A 21,118-nucleotide genomic window follows, 5' to 3' on the forward strand; every position below is an offset into this window, starting at 1 on the left:
ATATTGTATGTTAAGTCTTTTTCTCATTCATGCATCATGGCAACCCAAGAGTGTATAAACTCGTTTAAAAACATTAAAATTATTAATAAAGGTGAAATAGTTCTTTGAGTTTTGATGAATTTTTTATGTGGACATAACTTTTAGGATGTTTTATTACTATTATTTTCATTGATGTTTCACACACAAACTTAACATATACAAATTTCTAAATGAAAACTTGTGTTATAAAATGTTCATGTGTTCACATCATTCATGACTTTTGCAGTGTTTGGAAATTTAGTTTAGGTATTTATGACTGTATATCATCATCAAATATTTGTTTTCTTAACTTATACAGATATTGAGAGATTCCATGAAAAATACTGTTAACATTCTATATGCAAATAAGTTCATAGTCAATAAACAGCATGTAATACTAACAATAGATGCCCACAATTCTAAAGGCATAACACAATGAATACCATAGTAAGATGCAAACTGCACCTAAGCTGCCATAACTTATACATAATCTAATGCTGAGAATTATTTCAAGCTAAATACTATGTTCAACACTTTAAACATGTAGATTTTCAATACCCTATACTGAAATTATATAATTAGAGAGCAAATGTTCTAAAGATTTAATGGATGCTTACCACTGCAGTAAGGCAATGCTGTATATACACCATTCAGATCACAGAACACTATTGGGTTGCCTGTAAGTGAATATCCATTGTTACAGGACACCTGTATATAGTCCCCTCCCATCACAATATTTGTAGCATTTGTGTAACCATTTCTTATATAAATTGGAGGACAAACAGGTGCTGAAAATAGAAAAAGCTTAATGTTATTTACAATATTGATATTTTCATTAAAAAGTCAAAAGAATTTTTAAACACAGTTGATATATTATTCAAAATGGTTAAGATATAAGAAAGTCTAAGGAAACAGGCAAAAACCATTAGCCATCAAATTGTCATAACCTGTGTCTTATCTGTTGGTTATGAAACTTAGGTTTACAGATTGTTACATATTTAGATCATGTAGCCTCTATAGTACAAAGAACCTCAGTAGTTTCCAAATGTCTATAGTTAAAATTATATCAATATCCTACAATACTTACGTTTACAAGATGGTGTAGGTTTAGACCAAGTTCCATTCTCTGTACAGTAAACCATAGAAGCTCCTATAAGTCTGTAGTTACTATCACAGTCATAGATTACAATATCTCCATACACATAGTGAGATTCTGCAGATGTGTATTTTAACATTAATTTTTCTGTCATATCTAGCTTAGGACAACTTATTTCTGAAAACAAAATACACAGTACTTTCAAAAATACATAGTATAAAAAAAGAACAGATTTCCAATGTCTCCTGCATTGCACATATTTTATCTATCCAAGGTACCTTATTTTTTTGTTCTTTAAAACAATTTATAAATATTTTTCGAGCAATGAAGGCTTCAGAGCAAATGCAATGCGATTTCCATTATAATTAATATTTCCAAGGGGCATAACTTGTTAAAAATATTTGATCAGCTTTTATTTTCGAAAGTATCAAAGACATTTCTGATATAAACCTATGATATAAGTTTCATAAAATTCTGGCAAGAATTGTACACATGAGAGCACTGACAATGCAATTTTCCATATAATCAATATGTCCAAGGGCCATTACTCTTTAAAAAATAATTGATCAACACTGATTTTCGAAATTGTCAGAGACATTGCTGATATAAACCTATGATATAAGTTTCATAAAAATTTGGCAAGAACTGTACATGTGAGAGTGCTTACAAGACCGGACGGACGCCCGGTATTTCTATGTTCCCCGCAACACGTTGTGCGGGGGATAATGAGATTGGAAATAGTCATGTAGCAATACCATATATCAGTAGGTCTGATTTCAAAAGTAACAAATCATAACAAAATCAAAGTATCCTTCCTATGCAGATTTATCATGGTAATGTATGACTAATCAGGACTGCACAAATGGAAAAGAAAGGGTACGGCGAATCAATTCATGACACTAAATAAATAAACACACTTGAAAAAAATACAAAAAAGAACAGCCTTACAATGTCAATAAATGAAGGTAAGCGTTCTTGCTTGTTTGATTTGATCTGAAAATTTAGACTGAAATCTTGAAATTCTATTTTATAAGAGATGGTAGTTTTGAAATTCCTTAAAATACTATCAGTTACCGGTATTAGAAATAACATACCTGCACAATATGGCAGTGTCCACTGTCTATTACTCTGACAGATACTTGTATCATTGGTAGACATTTTATACCCTGAATTACATTTATATACAGCTCTTCCAAGGTAAAATGTGGAACTGACACTAACCAGCTTGGTATTAACTGGTATGGAAGGTGATCCACAATTAATTACTGAAAATAAATAAGATGAAATTAGGATAAGTGGGAATGTGAAGCCAGAAGATTTTTTTAATTCTGGACCCATGTAGCACAAACAATCACACAACTCTATAATTCTGGAAAATCAGGTGTTTTGAAAATTTTGAAATTACTTCATGCAAATTAGCTGACTGGTAACAATGTAACTGATGCTTAAAAATGAAAACAAATTCATCTACTTTGGTAGGATTTCACCTTAAAAGGTGAACTTTGATGTGACAATGTTTTTTTTTTATTCAAATTATACCTTGGAATTATAGTGGTCCATCCATGATGTCTTAATTGTTTTTCATTTTTATGACATTTTATGGCAAGAGCTCAGTTTTTTTTTGTAATTTACACACAAAAATTAAAAACAATTTTAAAATCGTATCTGATACTGTCAATTCAGAAATTATTGCGAGGTTTTATTAATGCGAATAATGTGACTGGGTGACTATCCCAATAATAAGAACTCGCATTCTGATGTCTGTTACATATATCTGTATGCAGATTTTCATGATATTGCAATAACTAATCTCGCATTTTTGTCCATTCTTGAAAATTCGCAATAATAAATGCACACAATAATTTCTGAATTTACAGTATTAAAATATGGGAAGTGTGGAAGAATCTGTATCCATGGGTGCATTGTGTCCTAGGATCCATATCTTAAAAACTGAAAACCAAAATGCAGAAGTATATTAAACAGTTTTTATGTTGTAATGTATTAAGCAGTTTTTTTTTTTATAAAAGGGAACCTTGACTTACCTTTACAAGAAGGGGGAGATGTTGACCATCTTCCCCCAATATCACAGATAAGCACACTGGTACCAGCCAACTGGTAACCATTATCACAGTAAAACAGTACATATGTACCAAATGTTGTAATTGATGAATTCATTTGTAGATGATCACTTAAATTTAATGATGGACAATCTGAAATATAAGAAAACATAGTTTTTACTCTAAAGTCTGGCTAATTATTACATTGGAAATGTTTTTTTTCTTTACGGTATTAACTAATTTTTTTAAATATTCAATTTCTTCATTTCAACATCATTTTGATTATAAACATTTTTTTAGGAAACATCAGACATATACCTAGCATTTTAGGCCAGTTAAGCATTGATAAAACTAAATAGGTGCAAAGTAAAAGAGGGAGTCAAAATTCATTTGAATATGAAATAAATGGGGAATGTGTCCAGTGGACACAAATGATGCCCCCGCTTGCATATAATGTTATAAAGGGACCAACTCAAGAACTGTAAAAGTGACCCAAATTTGTACTTGATCTGAGTTTTGTGGTAATAAGCATTGTGCATACGTTTCATAACATTTAGTTGAGGCAAACTTAAGTAAGAGAACGGAAACAAAAAATCGAGCAATTTTTCCATTTGTAAAGGGGCACAACTCTAGAACAGTAAAAGTGACGCCACCAAATTTCAACCTTGATCAGTGTTTTGTGGTAATAAGCATTGTGTATAAGTTTCATAACATTTGGTAGCGGCAAACTAAAGTTAGAGAACGTAAACGAAAAATTTAGCAATCTTTCCATTTGTAAAGGGGCATAACTCTAGAAAGGTAAAAGTGACGCCTTCAAAATTTAAACTTGATCTGTGTTTTGTGGTAATAAACATTGTGTATAAGTTTCATAACATTTGGTTGAGGCAAACTAATGTTAGAGAACGGAAACCAATTTTGGGATGTATGGACGTACGGACGGATGGACGTATGTACGGACGGACGGACGGACAAGGGTAAAACTTAATGCCCCCCTCCGCTACAGCGGGGGCATAAAAAACTAAATTTTTGTTACTTCAATTTAAGATTTAAAATTCATTTTCAAAAGCCATTAGTATGCATGAAATATTTGCTACTGAAAATTCAATTGAAAAACAATTTTTAAACTTTTTTGTTTTGCTTGATTGCAGGCAATGTTTAACTGCCAAAAAAGTACAAAGGTAGACAAATATATATACCTACGAAATGACACAGTGATGGCCAATCCGTTCTCATCAACTTGACTGTCTGAACTAAAGTTTACAAAGGGAGACAACTATATACCTACCAAATGACACAGTGATAGCCCATCCGTTCTTATTTACTTGACTGTCGGAACTAATGTTAACAAAGGGAGACAAATATATACCTACCAAATGACACAGTTATGGCCCATCCATTCCTATTGACCTGACTATCTGAACTAAAGTTAACATGGAACTGCTCTGACTGAGTTGTAATGGCTGGAGGGGCACCTTGCCCTGCGTGAGTATAGGAGGTATGATTGTTTGTATAAACCTGAAAAAGAAATATAAATGCAATTCCAAAGAAAAATGAGTTTATTCTGTCTTTTTTTTTTTTTAAACAAAATGTTTCATTAAAGTAGCTGTTTGGCAATTTTAACCTAGTTAAAATCCTTTGAGTTGATCGCATTCTTGCTTTATGTTCTAAAATTCTTATTCAACTTCAGTAGGTAGAACTGTAAATTCAGAAATTATTGCGTGCATTTATTATTGCGATGTTGTCGTTTTTGACTAAAATGCGTTTTTTTAATTTTTGCGATATTGAGAAAAATCCTGTTTAATTCATATAAGAAAAATTCAAAATGCGATTTTAAATTATTGCGATTATAACCCTGTCGCATTTTTCCCAATAATAAAAACATCGCAATAATTTCTGAATTTACAGTCGTTTTGGTCATTCCTCAGAATATCCTATATTTTTATTGCCAGGAATTTAAATGTTTAACTAAGAACACATTTTCATGTAGGCTTGAATGGATACTTTGGCAAAACAATGAAATAAATATAAATGAAAATACAATACTCGGTAAATCCACGAAACTTGGTATCCATGAAAATAAATGACTCCACAGTAATTGAAAAGACCATGACAAAGTTCAAACTGCTAAAGAATCATATCAGTAACATTTCACAACCTACTAAGCAGTCATTTCAACAACAATTTTCCGAGACTGCAAAGACAATATCTTTTAGCTTAAGGGAGCCATCAAAGCCTTTGGCTAACTTGCTAATATTTTGTTGTAAGATTTTGCAAGAATCTACAATGTTGTTCTTTTCATTCACTTACTGTAACATTATCAAATCCTTTCTCAGTATCAAAGTTATTATTAAAAACCAGAGTTAAATTTCTTTGTAGAGGATCACTGATTGTCCAATCACAGTTTATGCTGTTTGGGTACTTGGTTATACCATATCCAGGGGACATAATTCTGGCATAACCTTGAAGTATTGTATTATTACAACCTGCAAAAAGACAATTTTGAAAATCAGTATACAATTAAATTATAGCAGTACTCTCACATATTTTTTCTCTTTGAAATCTTTTACAGTAGTAGTAACAAATGTTATGTCGTATCAAAATGTCCCCTGCGCTGTATAAATCAGGAATAAAATTATATGTTACAATGTGTAATCATGGTAATGGTGCTCAAAATATGGTTTAAGTCCCATAACTCCCATTTAATGGTCAAATCAAAATAACTCTACAATATGGTCTACTACACATGAAGACAAACAATTCTACCAAATATGAACGCAATACTAAAACAAAAGGTCAAAGTCAATTATCTCCTGTAAAAATGGTCAAATCAAAATGGCAGTACAATATAGTCAACAACACATGATGGCAAACAATCCTACCAAGTATGAGAGTTTTCTGTCAAATGGTTTCAGGGAATTTAAATGCGTTTACAAGGGTTTTTTGTCACAATATTCAAAGAAATAGTCAAAGTCCCATAACTCCTGTAAAAATGTTCAGATTAAAATGACGGTAAAATATGGTCAAATAAAAGTTTGAAATCTGTATGTCAAACAATCTCTGAATATTGATGTGTTTCGAACAGACAGAGACCTTTACCTTATCCCCTGTGGTGCAACACAAGGGGACAAAAAGTGGCAGCAGGGCCAAAATGTGCTAGCTTAGGTAGCTACAGTTGTTACTTGGATACTACACTTTTTGTTTCATGAAGTGTCATAATAAAAATTTAATTGAAATAGGCAGTATTTGTGAGAGGCCAGTGAGCCTTCAAATTCAGACAATGGGAAGATTCTTTTTTTACTGAATTAGTGAGTCTATCACACCTGAAGTCCTTGTTGTTGAAAGATTTAAGAAATTTTTTTTACAGGTACTGGTATCTCATAGTGTAGATTCTTGTTTATTGTGACAAAACATAATATATTGATCCTTTTAAAGAAAAGTGTATAGCATATTTAATATATAAACAAGAACAATCTGTGAAACATGTTATTCACAGACTGTATATGGTATTGATCTGTATAATGTGCATCTATTTGCATTAAATTTATCATTGTTTGAGGGCCTTTTCAATATTTTTGCTTACTATGCTTGTCTCTTACAATTTAGTATTTACTTACTTGCATATTAAAAAAAAAAAAATCATTGTATGTATCAGATGTCCTATTCATCACTTCATAAAATGCCATAACACCACTACTTTTCTTAAATCTATGCACACTATACTGATAAAAAAACATGTTTAATTTACTAGTGGGTAACTAGAATATAGACCAACTTATCATGCTTATATAAGTTTTTGTTTTCTTCCTTCAATTAGATTTAGAGATAACATCTCTGAAATCATAACAATACTCATTTATATGAATATTTATACAGCGATATCACAAGACAAACCTGTTTTATATGTTGCATTAAAGCCAGTTCCAGTATGGGTGAAATCTGTATAAAGCCTGATAAAAAAACTGTGACTAGTACTAATAAATACTGGAGGTATATCATCACCGGTAAAGCGTCCATATAATGGCGAGTCAATTGATTCCCCTTGTCTGATCTCTATGAAATCTGAGGTATCTATGGAAAAACGGTGAAACTGAAATAAAATAAACATTTGAAAATAATTAGATTCCTTTTCATCAGAACATTGACGATCCATTTACTGTGGATTTATTTTTATTCGTAGGATACCAATTCTAGTGGATTTCTTTGGTGTAGGTAAACCAGGAAGTTAAATGTTCAACAAAGTAAAAATTTTCTATAGAGTTGTATGCAAAGTTTGACAAAACTTCAGCATAAAATATCCACAAAATTTTTTTTTCCCTAAATCAATCTACTGTATATTCAGAAATTATTGCGATGTTTTTATTATTGCGAAAAATGAGACAGGGTTATAATCGCAATAATTTAAACTTGCATTTTGAAATTTTTTATATGAATTAAACAGAATTTTTTCTCAATATAGCAAAAATTAAAATCGCATTATAGTCTAAAATGACAAAATCGCAATAATAAATGCACGCAATAATTTCTGAATCTTAAATTGGTGTCCATGAAAATAAATGAATACATAGTACAGGTAGATAACTTTCCATAACTGTGTGCAGACATTCTTTGGTGCAGTATTATTTAATATTGCTTTATCAGACTTGAAGTTTAAATCAAATGTAATACCAAGGAGGTTAAATGAGAAGGAGAGAGGACGAAAGACGCTAATTACACATAAAATGTTACCGCCTTTTTAGTAAGTGGGTGTTAATTTGTTGAGATTGATTCGGTCGCAGAGGGAAAAATTGTCCTAATTATACACCCGATTAAGAACGGAGACACCCGAAGTTTTATAAACCAACCAAGATTTTACAAAGTAAGCCTGAGATCATGGCTCAGTTCTCGACAGTATATATATAGCCTTACTTACGAGAAGTGAAGGTTTGGCCAGGATCCCAGGCTATTAAAAAATACACACCGGATGTTTTCTGTTGACGTATTTCAGTCATCATTTGATCATGGTCGATGATTTATTTATAAGCAATGCCTAAGTATTGGAGCTCGAAAAAGAATTTGATCTAGAAATATTCTGCATCTGCTAGACGAACAACTCAACCGACCTGAATTGCTTCGTAAATGATGTATATATATGGGATTAAAAATTAAAATTTAAAATTTAAAACATAAAATATTTATAAAAGCGTGCAGGAAAAATGTCTGTTAATTAAAGAATAGACACGTTTTCCTGTCGCCATATCTTTATTAACAAATGGACGCATTTTCCATTTTCTTTATAAATATTACAACCGTGCATGAGCATTGATTAAGAAAAAATCTACACATACCATGTGTATTGTCGGGAAAAAACACATATAGAGAAGTACCAATCTACATGCCTTGCAATCTTAGTATAAATGTACAAAATGCATGTGTTAATTTTCTGACATTTTACCGTCTTATTAAGCCAATAAAGTACTGATTTTAACAAAGTATTAATTAAATTCAGTGTATAACAAGGTAATGATTGGCGTGGTCACATTGAGGATTTTCAAAAATAAAAATTGATATCATATAACTTTATTTTTCTTATATTTTTTTGTTCCTTTGCTTTCAGTGAGAGCCCGTCAATTTAAAGGGAACCAAAATTTATATATGTTGGAAAATGAGATGAACGGATACAAAAACAATGAATTTTGCAAAGAAACGATTTTAATGATAGAAAAAAAATTGCCATGTTCTTATGTCTACAGCATTCCACACGGAGAAAGTCTGAAACTTTTTGATGGTTCTCAGATAAATTCCTCTGTTTCAATAAAATTAAATCGTTCCAGTCGTAACCGGTCACCTCAACAAAGGTACCTCACATATTCCTTTTCGAGGATATAACCTACCATTTTCCATTTCCAGGATCCAACATGGGAAATGAAAATCTAAGCGCCTATGCCTATATCTACAGCCTAACGCAATGAGAAACAAACTTTTCGCTTGCTCTCAATAAATTTCTCTTTGTTTCAATTACAAATATTCGCTCTGGTCGCAACCAGTCACCGTAACGAAAGTACCTCACATATTCCTCTATTTTCTATGATATTACCTACCAATTATCATGGGCAGAGCCATACAGGTGAAGTGAAATCTTAAAGCAAGGTGGAGTGCAATAGAAATTGCATTCTTAAATTTCTTTACACCCTCATAACTTTGTCATTTCTTTGTCGATTTTCACCGTAGTTAGACAATATACTTTCGAATTTCGCATCAAATGATATTGCAAATTAAAAACACATTAAAACTGATTAGTAACGATAAGTACACCTGTATTTTGATGACCCACTTACCGATAACAATCACGTGACATTAGCGATTCTCCTAATCACAAGGACTGTTAGCGGTAACAGCCTGGTACATCAGAGGGCCATATCATGTGGGTGATAAACATGTCGGTTTCTTTATATTTTTATCATTTTCCTCTGATGGAATTGCTATCCTGGGGATGCTAATTTTACATCAAGCAGAGTGTGCACTCTCCTTCTCATATAACCTCCTTGGTAATACTATCATTACTTAGTTATGTCTTTTTGTTCATTGCTTTTTATTGCTTGTTATTTATGGATTCTCTTTCTTCCACTGATGAGCCATTAACACTTCAAACAAGAGTACACATGCTGAATGGTCTCCCCTAGCTTTACTAATTATGATTGAATTTCATGTTGAAAGTATCACTTTATATTAACATCAAAAATTATCCATAAATATGATGTAAATGTCATATAAATCAAAACAGAAATTTAAGTTTACGCAAATATTTTGATCCATGAATATGATGTCAATGTCATATAAATCACACTAGAAATTTAAGTTTACGCAAATATTGGCATTTCCACATCTTAAAATTTAGATTTGTACCCATTTCAAGGAATGAATTGTAACTTCAACTTTATGATTTGGCCATTTAGCAATTTTAAAAGTTCAGACAGACCCTTTTTCAAAAACTAAAGCATATCAAACACATGGAAACCTATAGATTGTAAAGTCTAAAATTTTAACACTAATTCATCAAAATTTTCACCTATGAAACATTACATACCTGTAATGATATGAGGTCCACTGAGTTGCTTGTCTTGATGATCCAGTCACACAGTATATTGTTTGGATAGGAATTTGGAAAGTTTGGAGATCCAAACCACTGTGATTTACTAGATGCAATCATTTCACTTCCACATTTGTCCATAGGCACTGAAATATAAGCATGATATTGAATAAGAACTAAAGGTACTACAAGTAAATCTCATTAAATGATACACAGCCCCTTGCAAAGTACAGAATTTGCTAAAGGAAACCCCAAAAATCATTTAGATAAAGAAAAGAATTAGGAGAAAAAGTACATCAAGTGAGTAAGATTCTGTGTACACAAAATTCTGTCAAGTGGTTCAGGAGCAATAACGTATACAAAAGTGGGTGGAAACTAAGGGAAAGACAAACTGACTCTACCATCATTATGCACCTCTTGCTTTAGAAAACCTGGGTTATAAAGACTTTTCAAGTAATTAATGAATATCTGAACCAAGCAAGGAACACAAATATTATTTATGCTATAAATAAATTTGTCACAGAATGTTATCTTTGCAATTTCAGTATCTGCTCTTAATATTTGGCAATGAGGAGCAAATCTAATTCATGCATGACAAAACATCAATTTGCAATGTAAACAGGTTTAGCTTGCCAGGCACCAATGTATAACACTATATCAACTTGCACATTTGGGGTCATGGACTCTGGAACTGCAAAGGCAAGGTATGCACATAATTTGTTCTGTTGGAAAGCAGAACCATTTAGTTTGACACCCTAATGATGTTTTAAGCTGGAATAGGATCCCAGTTACAGGATACCAGTCCGGTACTCACGAATGAAGTCCCTAAATAAATCTACCATCTTTTAAATGGGATATTGTAATGAGATCCATATTCAGTAAATCTTACAATGGGGGTCAATATCACAACTTGTTATTTAAGTTAATTCACATGATTACGATTATGTGTAGTAAGTTTCAAGTTTATGTGACCACAATTTTATGGTAAACTACCTTAACCATAAACTTTAACCTGAGTATGTATTAATTTCCTGATATCACATTTCTGTATTCAGTGAACCATGTAATTGGGATCAAAACCAAATTTTGGCATATAATTTTTAAGATCACATCATGAAAAACATACATACTTAGTTCAAAGTTTATGTGACCACACCTTCATGGTAAACTAACTTAACCAAATTCTTAAACCTGATACGAGAACAACAGACGGATGCACAGACTAGAAAACATAATGACCCCTACTATCGTAGGCATAAAAAGGTACTGTGAAAGAATAAGTTCAATAATAGCAACCCATGATGGTTCTGGGACAAAATTTAAATATGAAAGGAAACAATTTATTTTTTTTTTCCTCTCAAACTAGTTAAAGTTGTCTGACCAATAATTGAAACAGAATCTTCATCTGCATTCACTATATTAATTTACTTAAAGTAAAAAAAAGACACTGGATAATCTTTCAAGGTCTTGAAAATCAATTGTTTAAGGATAATAGGATAAGGTTACTTGTCTTTGGATCTTTATTGGGGACAGTTCATATCTTTATTTAATCTGTGGTAAAGTTACATTTGATTCACTTTTAACTACTTAAACATTTATTGAACCATGATCACTGAACTATTAGAGCAATGTCACAACATCCTTTAAATATTCATATCTTGATGTATTGTAAATTCACAATTTTTTACATGCTTTTTTTTTTGTGCAATTGATGAACATTGGACAAAAATGTGAATTTTAATTATTTGGTTTTAGGAATGCTTCTATCAGAATTTAAAATAAAAATTATTTTTCAGAAATGTAATAATGATTATTAAATGATAATGTCAAGTGACGATCACAATATCAATCAGACCTATATATTTTGGAAACTGTTAACCTGGATATTCTCACAGAATATTATTTCTGGATTTCAATGCAAACTTCTTGACCAAATTAAATCCTGAGGCAGAACAAAAAGACAGAGAATGGACAAAAAATAAACTAAAAGTACAGATGGTCCAAGGACACAGTTATCGTCCTTTGGTTTTCGTTGTCTACGAATATAGTCCCTAGTGTGAACAGTGTATAACTTGCATTTTTTTTTGATACACTTTCCCAATTTATTTCTTGATATTTTATGCATGAAATATCAAGTAAGGGGATGAAATTACATGTTAAAAAAATTTGGGTGCTGAATCTTTATGTTAAGTAGTGATTTGGTCCAGTTAAAAAAGGTCAAAAATTAGAATGTCTGAAGCTGTCAAACTGAATTTTAGCCCCCCTTAACACAGAATTGTCAATATTTTGAGTTAGAGCTGGTAGAAGTTTCTATAATTTTGATATTATTTGTATCAATAGTAGTACACTACACTGTAAAAATCTTTTTGAGATAGAGCAGGTGCGATTTTTTTAATTTAAATTTATTGTCTAAAAGAAATGCACTACGAAATAACTGTGTTCTCGGGCCTAAGAGATGAATTCCGTAAATGTAGATTCTGTACTTTGGCAACTTTCCTGAATGGTTTGCTGGTTTCAATTTGTCAAACTCAATAAAAGTAAAGGATTTACATCTTTGTTTGACAAAAATTCTGTTAAAATGTCCCATTTTGGCATTATACGGCTAAAATAAGCATTTTAAAGCAGTTTCCATTTTATGCCTAAGAGCCATGCTGACTTTCTATCTGACAGCTTTTTATGTTCCTGATATTTGTGTTTCTATGCTTAAATCAAATTTAATTAACCATTTGTGAACTCGGAATCTAGAGAAAAGTAGATTATCACAGAAAAAATGTGCAGAATATTTGTATTTATGTCCCTGGTTAAACGGCCTGTTTGATGTATGTGAAATGTGAAGAGCTTTGTACATAAAATCTGTAGTCCATCACAAATATTTCACTAAATCTGTAAAAATAAACACTTTACAATGATCAGTACACCCTATTCATTTGATATGCTACCATAATTTTGTTCTTTAGGATAGTAAGTGGTTCAAACATATGCCAAATGAGAGTAAAACTACATGCAAGTTTTCCATTGAAAAGTGAAAAACTGGTCATTAGACCATACTGTCTGCAAAAAAAAGTTGAATTCAAGAGTCCTTTTGCAATTAGACTTCTTGTATCATGACATCTTAGCATAGAAATGAGCAAAAAGTAACAAATTTCAATTTCTTATAGCCTCTGTGTGCATTTTTATATGTAAATATGGGCTACGGCCTAAATCGACTCTAAATAATTCTCAGTCTTACATGGCCTAAGACCATTTTATACTCATGTGGTATGCTTTTTGTAACTTTTCTTTACATTTAAAGTACATTTAATATATATGGAAGAATAATGTATGGTTAAAAAACTTCAAAAACTTCAAATTGGTTGAAAAAAATGCATGTTTATGTAAGGCTTCCCTTAATTCGAAAATCTCTATTTTCAGGCACAGGCTCATATAAATTTGACTTTTGAATAACTGTAATAAATCTGATAAATCAAATGAGTGTTCCGTTGCTTTTAATACTTATTATATTAAATTCAAGAGTATTTAAAAAGCAAATTTTTGCAATATTTAAATTTTTTAGGCCAAAATCTTGACAGTTGAAAATATTTGATTTAAACGTCAAAAATAAACCACCAAATTTCAATATTAAAATGGCCCTAGTTTCTATAATATATATCCTATGGCCATGAAACATGGCCAACTATCTTATAATTGTCTAAGCTTAGGTCATGCAAAGTTTTATTAAAATTGGTCAAGTCTTTCTATCCTATTAGGTCCAAGGACACAGTTATCGTCCTTTGGTTTTCGTTGTCTACGAATATAGTCCCTAGTGTGAACAGTGTATAACTTGCATTTTTTTTTGATACACTTTCCCAATTTATTTCTTGATATTTTATGCATGAAATATCAAGTAAGGGGATGAAATTACATGTTAAAAAAATTTGGGTGCTGAATCTTTATGTTAAGTAGTGATTTGGTCCAGTTAAAAAAGGTCAAAAATTAGAATGTCTGAAGCTGTCAAACTGAATTTTAGCCCCCCTTAACACAGAATTGTCAATATTTTGAGTTAGAGCTGGTAGAAGTTTCTATAATTTTGATATTATTTGTATCAATAGTAGTACACTACACTGTAAAAATCTTTTTGAGATAGAGCAGGTGCGATTTTTTTAATTTAAATTTATTGTCTAAAAGAAATGCACTACGAAATAACTGTGTTCTCGGGCCAGATACACAGAACAAAACAAATAATCTGCCCCACTTCTTGGACAGGCAAGGTATAAAAATCCTGCTACTATACAATGATATTTTCAAATTCAAAGTGAAAATTACAATTGTAACAAATCTAGATCACTTACATATTACCAAAAAATTATTTATATAAATAAATTGTCAAGTGGAGTCCCCCAATTTTTTTCTTCAATTCTCTGTGGTCCAATCTTGAAATTTGTGAAGATGATGTTTTTCTATTACATATGTTTGCACTTATTCTCTAATGTATACCAATCCTTTCTTTCAGCTTAAAATCTTTTAATGAATAAGCTCCACCCTTCGATTTACTGCCTTAAAATGCTTCACGCACCAAACCATGCTAAGATTTTTCTCCAGATATGAAAAATGTATATATTTACTTTAAAGTATAAAGTATCATTAAATAAATGGTAGAAATATCTCAGTACAAAGGGTCTGTATCATTGCATACCATGTCAACACAGTTTATTTGATCCACCCATCTATAGTGCTATTATATTATTTCTTATATTTCATACTAGATGTACTGTTACTGAAACTGAACTTTTTTCACTGATAGCCTTGATCAACTATGTAGTAATCATGAAGACCAAAGTCTCATGTCGGGACAAATTTTAAACAAGTCTTCATGAGAATGAAGTAGTGGTATTACAAGCTTTATGGAAAAAACATTCTGCAAATCAACATAAGGATATCTGGGGTAGATCTAAGATTTTTAAAAGGGGGCGTAATTTCAGAAAAACGGAATATATACTGCTGCGCAGTGTGAGAGACAATTTCATGCTATAAATTGATAGAATGCTTTCTAATTGGGTTTCTATATTTGGTTCTATTTTTTCACTAAGAAGACTTCATTTTCTGATAAAGGGTGAAAATAATTGCATTTGTAAATTTATTTTGTTTGAAACCTGTAACCTTTTTGGTTCCTAATTTCTTGAAGTTGAGTCTTAGACTCTTCTGACTTCCAAATGCTTTATATTAAAATGTATCTCCATATGTAAAACTGTACCAATATTTTTTAAGTATAATATTTAACTTGTGTCAAATGTCTTCTGGTCAAAGATTTCCTAATATCATTACAGAGAATAAAGAATGAATTGCAAGCTGCTTCATAAGAAATCTTTTAACCTCTGTAGTTACAGCGCCATTTATCTGAAACGCAATGCTTGTCAACTTCTGGTTTCACTTAATACTCCACCTTATTGTCTGGGTCTAATAAAATATTCAAGGACACTAAACAATGTAAACAATCTTTGACAGTTTTATATGGTACACGCCCACAATTTACATAAGCATGGCTACTATACTAATAAGTTTTAAATGTCTTGTGATACATGTAATATGACAAGCAAATAATTACACAATTAAAGAGCTGAGAAATCTCATTTATATCTTTTAACTAGGTCATGTCATCATAGACGTTTATACCAGTCCCCTGTACTTGTGGTGCCTATGTTTGAATGTCACCATTTTCAGCTCTGCAGGTGACTAAACTGAAGACACAACTTCCCTTTTCTTGCAGTGGAGTATTCTTAAACAAACTTTTTCAACATATTTCACATGATTCTCATATGACTATACCCTTATCCTTTCTTTTGTCATTGATGAAAAATTTTATCATGTGTTTCATATTAGAATTTCCAAGAGAGGAAGCCACTAAAATAAGGATTTGGTTAGTGATTGCTGTTGTTTATTGTACTTTGAAGTATTTTTGATGTTTCCAGTTATCTTTAGAAAATTCTATTTTCTACTGGAAAACAATGACATCACCATCTTGAATGCTTATGACTGTGTGACAGTTGTGGCTTGCGATTGATATAATTTCCTCTATAAATATGAATTTGACTAAGTGTGTGACTAGTATTAAGAAGAGGTGTTTATAATCTTCTTACATTTATGGGTTCTGATAGTACCCTTTGTATCATTAAAATTTCACAAGGTAAACAATTTAATTATGAAATATACATTGTAAAGAGCAGAATATTGAATTTACTGGCAGTCCACATGTCATACATATGTTGCATGTACTTTTATCAGATATTTCTTTCAACAACTACTTGTAACTTGACTTCCCCTCTAAAAATCTTATTTATCTACGTCTGTTCATATCACCTGATATTTACCTTTCTGAATAATAAGTTATTAATTAATTCATTTAACTGCCAGAATAATTACAAAATAATTTATTCACAATAATGTCAATAGTTTATAATTGATCGGACATTTGTACCATACAAAACAGCCCCCTACTGTGGAGCTATGTTATACTAATCAAGAGCAACTATGTCAGTAACCAGGGTTACATACACTTAAATTAATTTCTATTATTTTAAAATTATTCTAACTATATAAATTCAATTTTCTTGGTGATATCCCTAATGTCTCTTTCAACGTTAGACAATTTCTCGTCACAAACATAACTTTTTGGCTATTTTTATTATGAGATTATTAACTTTGCCCCTCTTGAGAACCTCTGCAAATTTTGGGTGGAGCAGTAATTGATCTTGTATCAATCAACCAAAGGGATAATTTTACCATGATAACTCAATAAACATTACTATTTTCAAATAGATAAAGTTATGGCATATTAACAAACTGCAAGGTCTGTGTTTGTCTGTAGATACCGGTATTCCTGTAACAGTCTAAACAGGACAACTCCCTTTCTTAAAACAGATGCAGGAGAGATCATTTCTGGGTGGAAATATCTTTAATAACATAATCATATATCATCTATCTGCCAATTTCAATATGCCATAACAGTGACCAAAAGGAAGTACTATTACAATACAAGATTTTTGCATTTTTGCAGAAAAAATTATTTGAAATTCATTCAATTTAATTTGATAATGCCATATTTCTTTCCATTTCATAAGTATAACGCATTTTATATTGAGATTCTAAACATGCTTATGTTTTTGTAACTTTCATATTTATGTCTAGACCACTCTATATCTTAAGATTTCAAGAAGAGTGCATAAAAGCAATGAGCAAGATGCTTGTCAACAGACTCACATTACGTCACATGAAAAAAAAAAAAAATAGGACTTCTCATTTCAATGAAGATACACATATATTTTTTATTCCATTTCCTTTGCTAATGACGGCATTTTTTCATCAAATCTGATATGGGGTAAAGTGTCCATTATAAGGTTCAGGAAGTTTAGAAGTTATTTACAATTTGATAGAAATTTGTACTACTTTATTTCGATAAAGAAATGAAAGTCAGTAGTTTTATTTGCCTACCACTATTTATACCTGCTTATCTTGACAGATTTTAGCATTGGGTGGAAGTAAGGTAAATTTATTTGACAAATTATACCTGTAGAACAAACAAGTTTAACAGATAAATGGAAATCATTTCTAATTAAGAAGCACTTACGACAAATTAAGATAATACATTTATATTCAAAGTAGTGTTTTAAGTAAAGGGTTTGTCTCATTTCATATTCATTTAACAGCTTGTTAATTAACTAAATATTTAATCAGTTTATCATTACAGTGACATATATGTCACAAATTATGAATCATACAAATTCTATGTTATAACAGAGTTATTAATTAGTTTTTGAAGGAGAAAATGTAGCCCAGACTCAATTATGAAGAGGACTACTGAATACTGTACTATGAAAGAAAAAATACCAGAAGGGCAGAATAATCAACATTTTGGATTTGAAAAAGCATGCAAGCTACCACTGCATGGCCTCCTATACAGAACATGGAAGTATTATATTTCATTTTACTTCCATGTTCAGAGTAACTAGGAAATGTATGAGTATCAAGAAATTACATGATTCACAGATCACTTTTGACCAAAAAATTCTAATATTACAGATAATTTTCAATTTTATTGGAATCACTGCAGTTTTAGTATCTTTTTCAACTTTAAGGTGCCCAAAATATTTTACTGTGTTGAAACTTAAAATTAATAATCATACAATATTAAAGAATATAAATGATTAAAAGGAGATGGGTCAATGAGACAACAATTATAATTCAGCTCATTACTGAAGGTCAAACTAACAGCTGTAGATGTTTATATTCTTGTTGTATGATCTGTTGGGGGATAGAGGACTCATTGGTATCCATACCACATCTACTTATATTATATAATAATGCAATCTAAATTAAAAAAAAAGTAAGTGAAAAGCACCTCTTTGCACCCAAAATGAGATGATACTAATGTGGTAATTAGTATGATAATAAATCCTTTGCTCAAAATTAAGGTAACATCAAGCCAGAATGGGGACTTTATATCTAGTTCCCTGACAAGAAAAGATATTATTTTATCTGCATGTTAAAGGAGCATGCAACATCACTTTGAAGAGTCTGTAGGTGTCCCTTTTCAATGAATGGCTTATCCGATGTATTGTTTGATTTCGTTTGGTCTTAAAATAGATTAAACAAACATTTATTTACTTAATTCAAATGAAAACTATACAGTTCTTATTTTTTTTTACCTTTTTTATATGCATTTACCTTGAGAAAAAAAAAAAATTACTGGACTCTATCAGTTTGAAACTAAATGGTAAACGGCAATGTAACAATCAAATAGGATGTATATTTATCCCAGAGTTTTTCTACAAAACAACATTTTTCTTTTTGATATCTCTTATTATAATTGATATCTATGAGTCCAAGATAAAATATCATTAATAACATCATCTTATATCTTATTATTCTTTAATAATAATTATATTCATCAATAAATGTCAGAATGGTATTCAGAGGTGTTAAGGTCATATGGATGCAAGGTCAATGTTTCTGGAAGGAACATCCTTAACATCGTCTTTATCTTGGGTTTGCCGCAAATCTCACAGTTTGAAGTGTCTACTAAAAATCTAATTCCAATACAATAATGTAATTAAATTTGTCTTCAAAACAAAAATTGATAAAAACCTTATAATTTAATGCACTGCTGAGAAACTCTTCAGTGTAAAATTCATACACCCATATTCATTGAGATTTTATTTGTTATTAAAAACATCATAGGCTTCTTTACTAAGCAGCATTTCCAGTTGATAAAATAATCAAGGAAAATTGAAGCTATGAACTCTATTGGTACTCCACCCATGTTAACATCTGTTCTTACTGTAAATACAGAGTGGTAATTAGTGACTTCGTTAAACACCGAAATGTCAACATGATTCTTAAGTCCTAGAAAATATATTCAAGATACAGGAGGAGTTCTAAGATATATAAAAATTCAAGCAAGTTACATTTTATATAAAACATCGTTTCTGCTTTGATTGCATAATTTCAACTTGTTATCTATTTCAAACCGGAACCTGTAAAAAACTTTTATTAAGACAGATATTTCTTATCATTAATATCCAAGGAGTACTGACACTACAATCTCATATAATGTGAATTCAATAAAAATTGTGGATACTCCAAAATATACACTTATTTCAAAAGTTAAATTGTGATTTTTCAGGATAATTTCCATGCTGGCCCTGATATTACCCCCAGGACTCCCATATTGCACTAATTTCTGTGTCTAAGTTCTGTTACAGGTTTACCCAACAAAGAGTGTCTTAAGTTATGTAGGATGAATTAAATATGCAACCTTTGTTAGGAGTGTGTAACCTCCTCACATGAAAAAGACTCTTCAAGCAACACTTGATAAGATAAAGTTTGTTGTGGGCCAATGCAAAGGCTTAATTTTTCTACCCTATCCAGGATGACAAGAATTAAGAAGACCCAAGGAGACAGAGACCTCCAACGATCTGAAGGACTCCCAAGGAAGATACAGGCATCCAACAATTTGTAAGACTCTCCATGAAGACAGAGGCCTCCAAAAAATGTCAAGGAATTACCAGGAAGTCAAAAAGACTCAAACTATCCAAAGGAATCTCTAGGAAGACACCTCCAACAATTTGAGGCACTTGCCAGGAAAAAGAAAGGCATCCTATAATCAAAAGGACTCTCCAGGAAGATTGATGCCTCCAAGTATCTCAAGGATGACAGACCTACAACAAGCTGAATGACTCTCCAGGAAGATAGAAGTCTTCAAGTTTCCTCATTTTCCAAAAAAAAAACTCAAACAATCAAAGTTTTCAGTTTCTAAAAAATAAGTGAAAACAGAAGTTAGATTAGTTTTATAACTACATGAATTTTGATGAAACTTAGCATGGGTCTGGTGTAAGTCAAAACAAGCCACGTGCTTATCAAAGGTCAAAATGAACAAGGTTCTGACACACTGATTTAGTTAGAGTTTTGGGAGGAGCTCATAAAGGAATTATCTCTTAAAGATAAGAAAATCAATCTTCACTTTCTTCTATAAATACTTTCACATATAAATGTTTTTATCAAAAGATCCTATTGAAATATTAATGACCTGTTGATGATCCATAAATGACAACTAAGCAATTAATGGATTTTTTTTGGTTCTTAGATGTTGATTTACTTTTATATATGATTTTAGCCTTTTCAATTTTTTTTCGTACAATATATTTTACTGTAAAAAAAAACAAAAAACAACATCTATATTTTAGATTTATTGCTTTTAAACTCATAAAATCATGCATTTTCTCAGTGAATTCAAACACTCTTTCCAAAAGTTTCAAATAAATGGACTGTTGATTTCTATTGTTTTAAAATTATATTAAAATTTCAGTTTTTTGTGATATCATTTTACACCAAGTGTATATATCTCGAACT

General features: G+C 31.1%; 1 protein-coding gene across 5 annotated transcripts in view; it reads right to left on the reverse strand.

Moving 5' to 3' along the window:
• The window catches only part of LOC127709241 (uncharacterized), a 142,061-nt gene that overhangs the window by 83,151 nt on the left and 37,792 nt on the right, over positions 1–21,118 (reverse strand). For 4 of the 5 annotated variants that reach the window (XR_007985563.1, XM_052214656.1, XM_052214653.1 and 1 more), the window contains exons 9-16: positions 10,235–10,383; positions 7,063–7,258; positions 5,479–5,654; positions 4,542–4,686; positions 3,157–3,324; positions 2,209–2,379; positions 1,106–1,291; positions 636–806 (exon numbers count right to left, since the gene is read on the reverse strand). Coding sequence is in view for 4 of the 5 variants with exons in the window: in XM_052214656.1 (XP_052070616.1) it covers positions 636–806; positions 1,106–1,291; positions 2,209–2,379; positions 3,157–3,324; positions 4,542–4,686; positions 5,479–5,654; positions 7,063–7,258; positions 10,235–10,383 (1,362 nt within the window). In the remaining variant the exon portion in view is untranslated. Of the gene's footprint in view, positions 1–635; positions 807–1,105; positions 1,292–2,208; positions 2,380–3,156; positions 3,325–4,456; positions 4,485–4,541; positions 4,687–5,478; positions 5,655–7,062; positions 7,259–10,234; positions 10,384–21,118 lie in introns of those variants that run through there. The other variant, XM_052214655.1, reaches the window with a different exon arrangement.

The sequence above is a fragment of the Mytilus californianus genome, unplaced genomic scaffold (assembly GCF_021869535.1).
Source record: "Mytilus californianus isolate M0D057914Y unplaced genomic scaffold, xbMytCali1.0.p SCAF_7, whole genome shotgun sequence".
Lineage (NCBI taxonomy): Eukaryota > Metazoa > Mollusca > Bivalvia > Mytilida > Mytilidae > Mytilus > Mytilus californianus.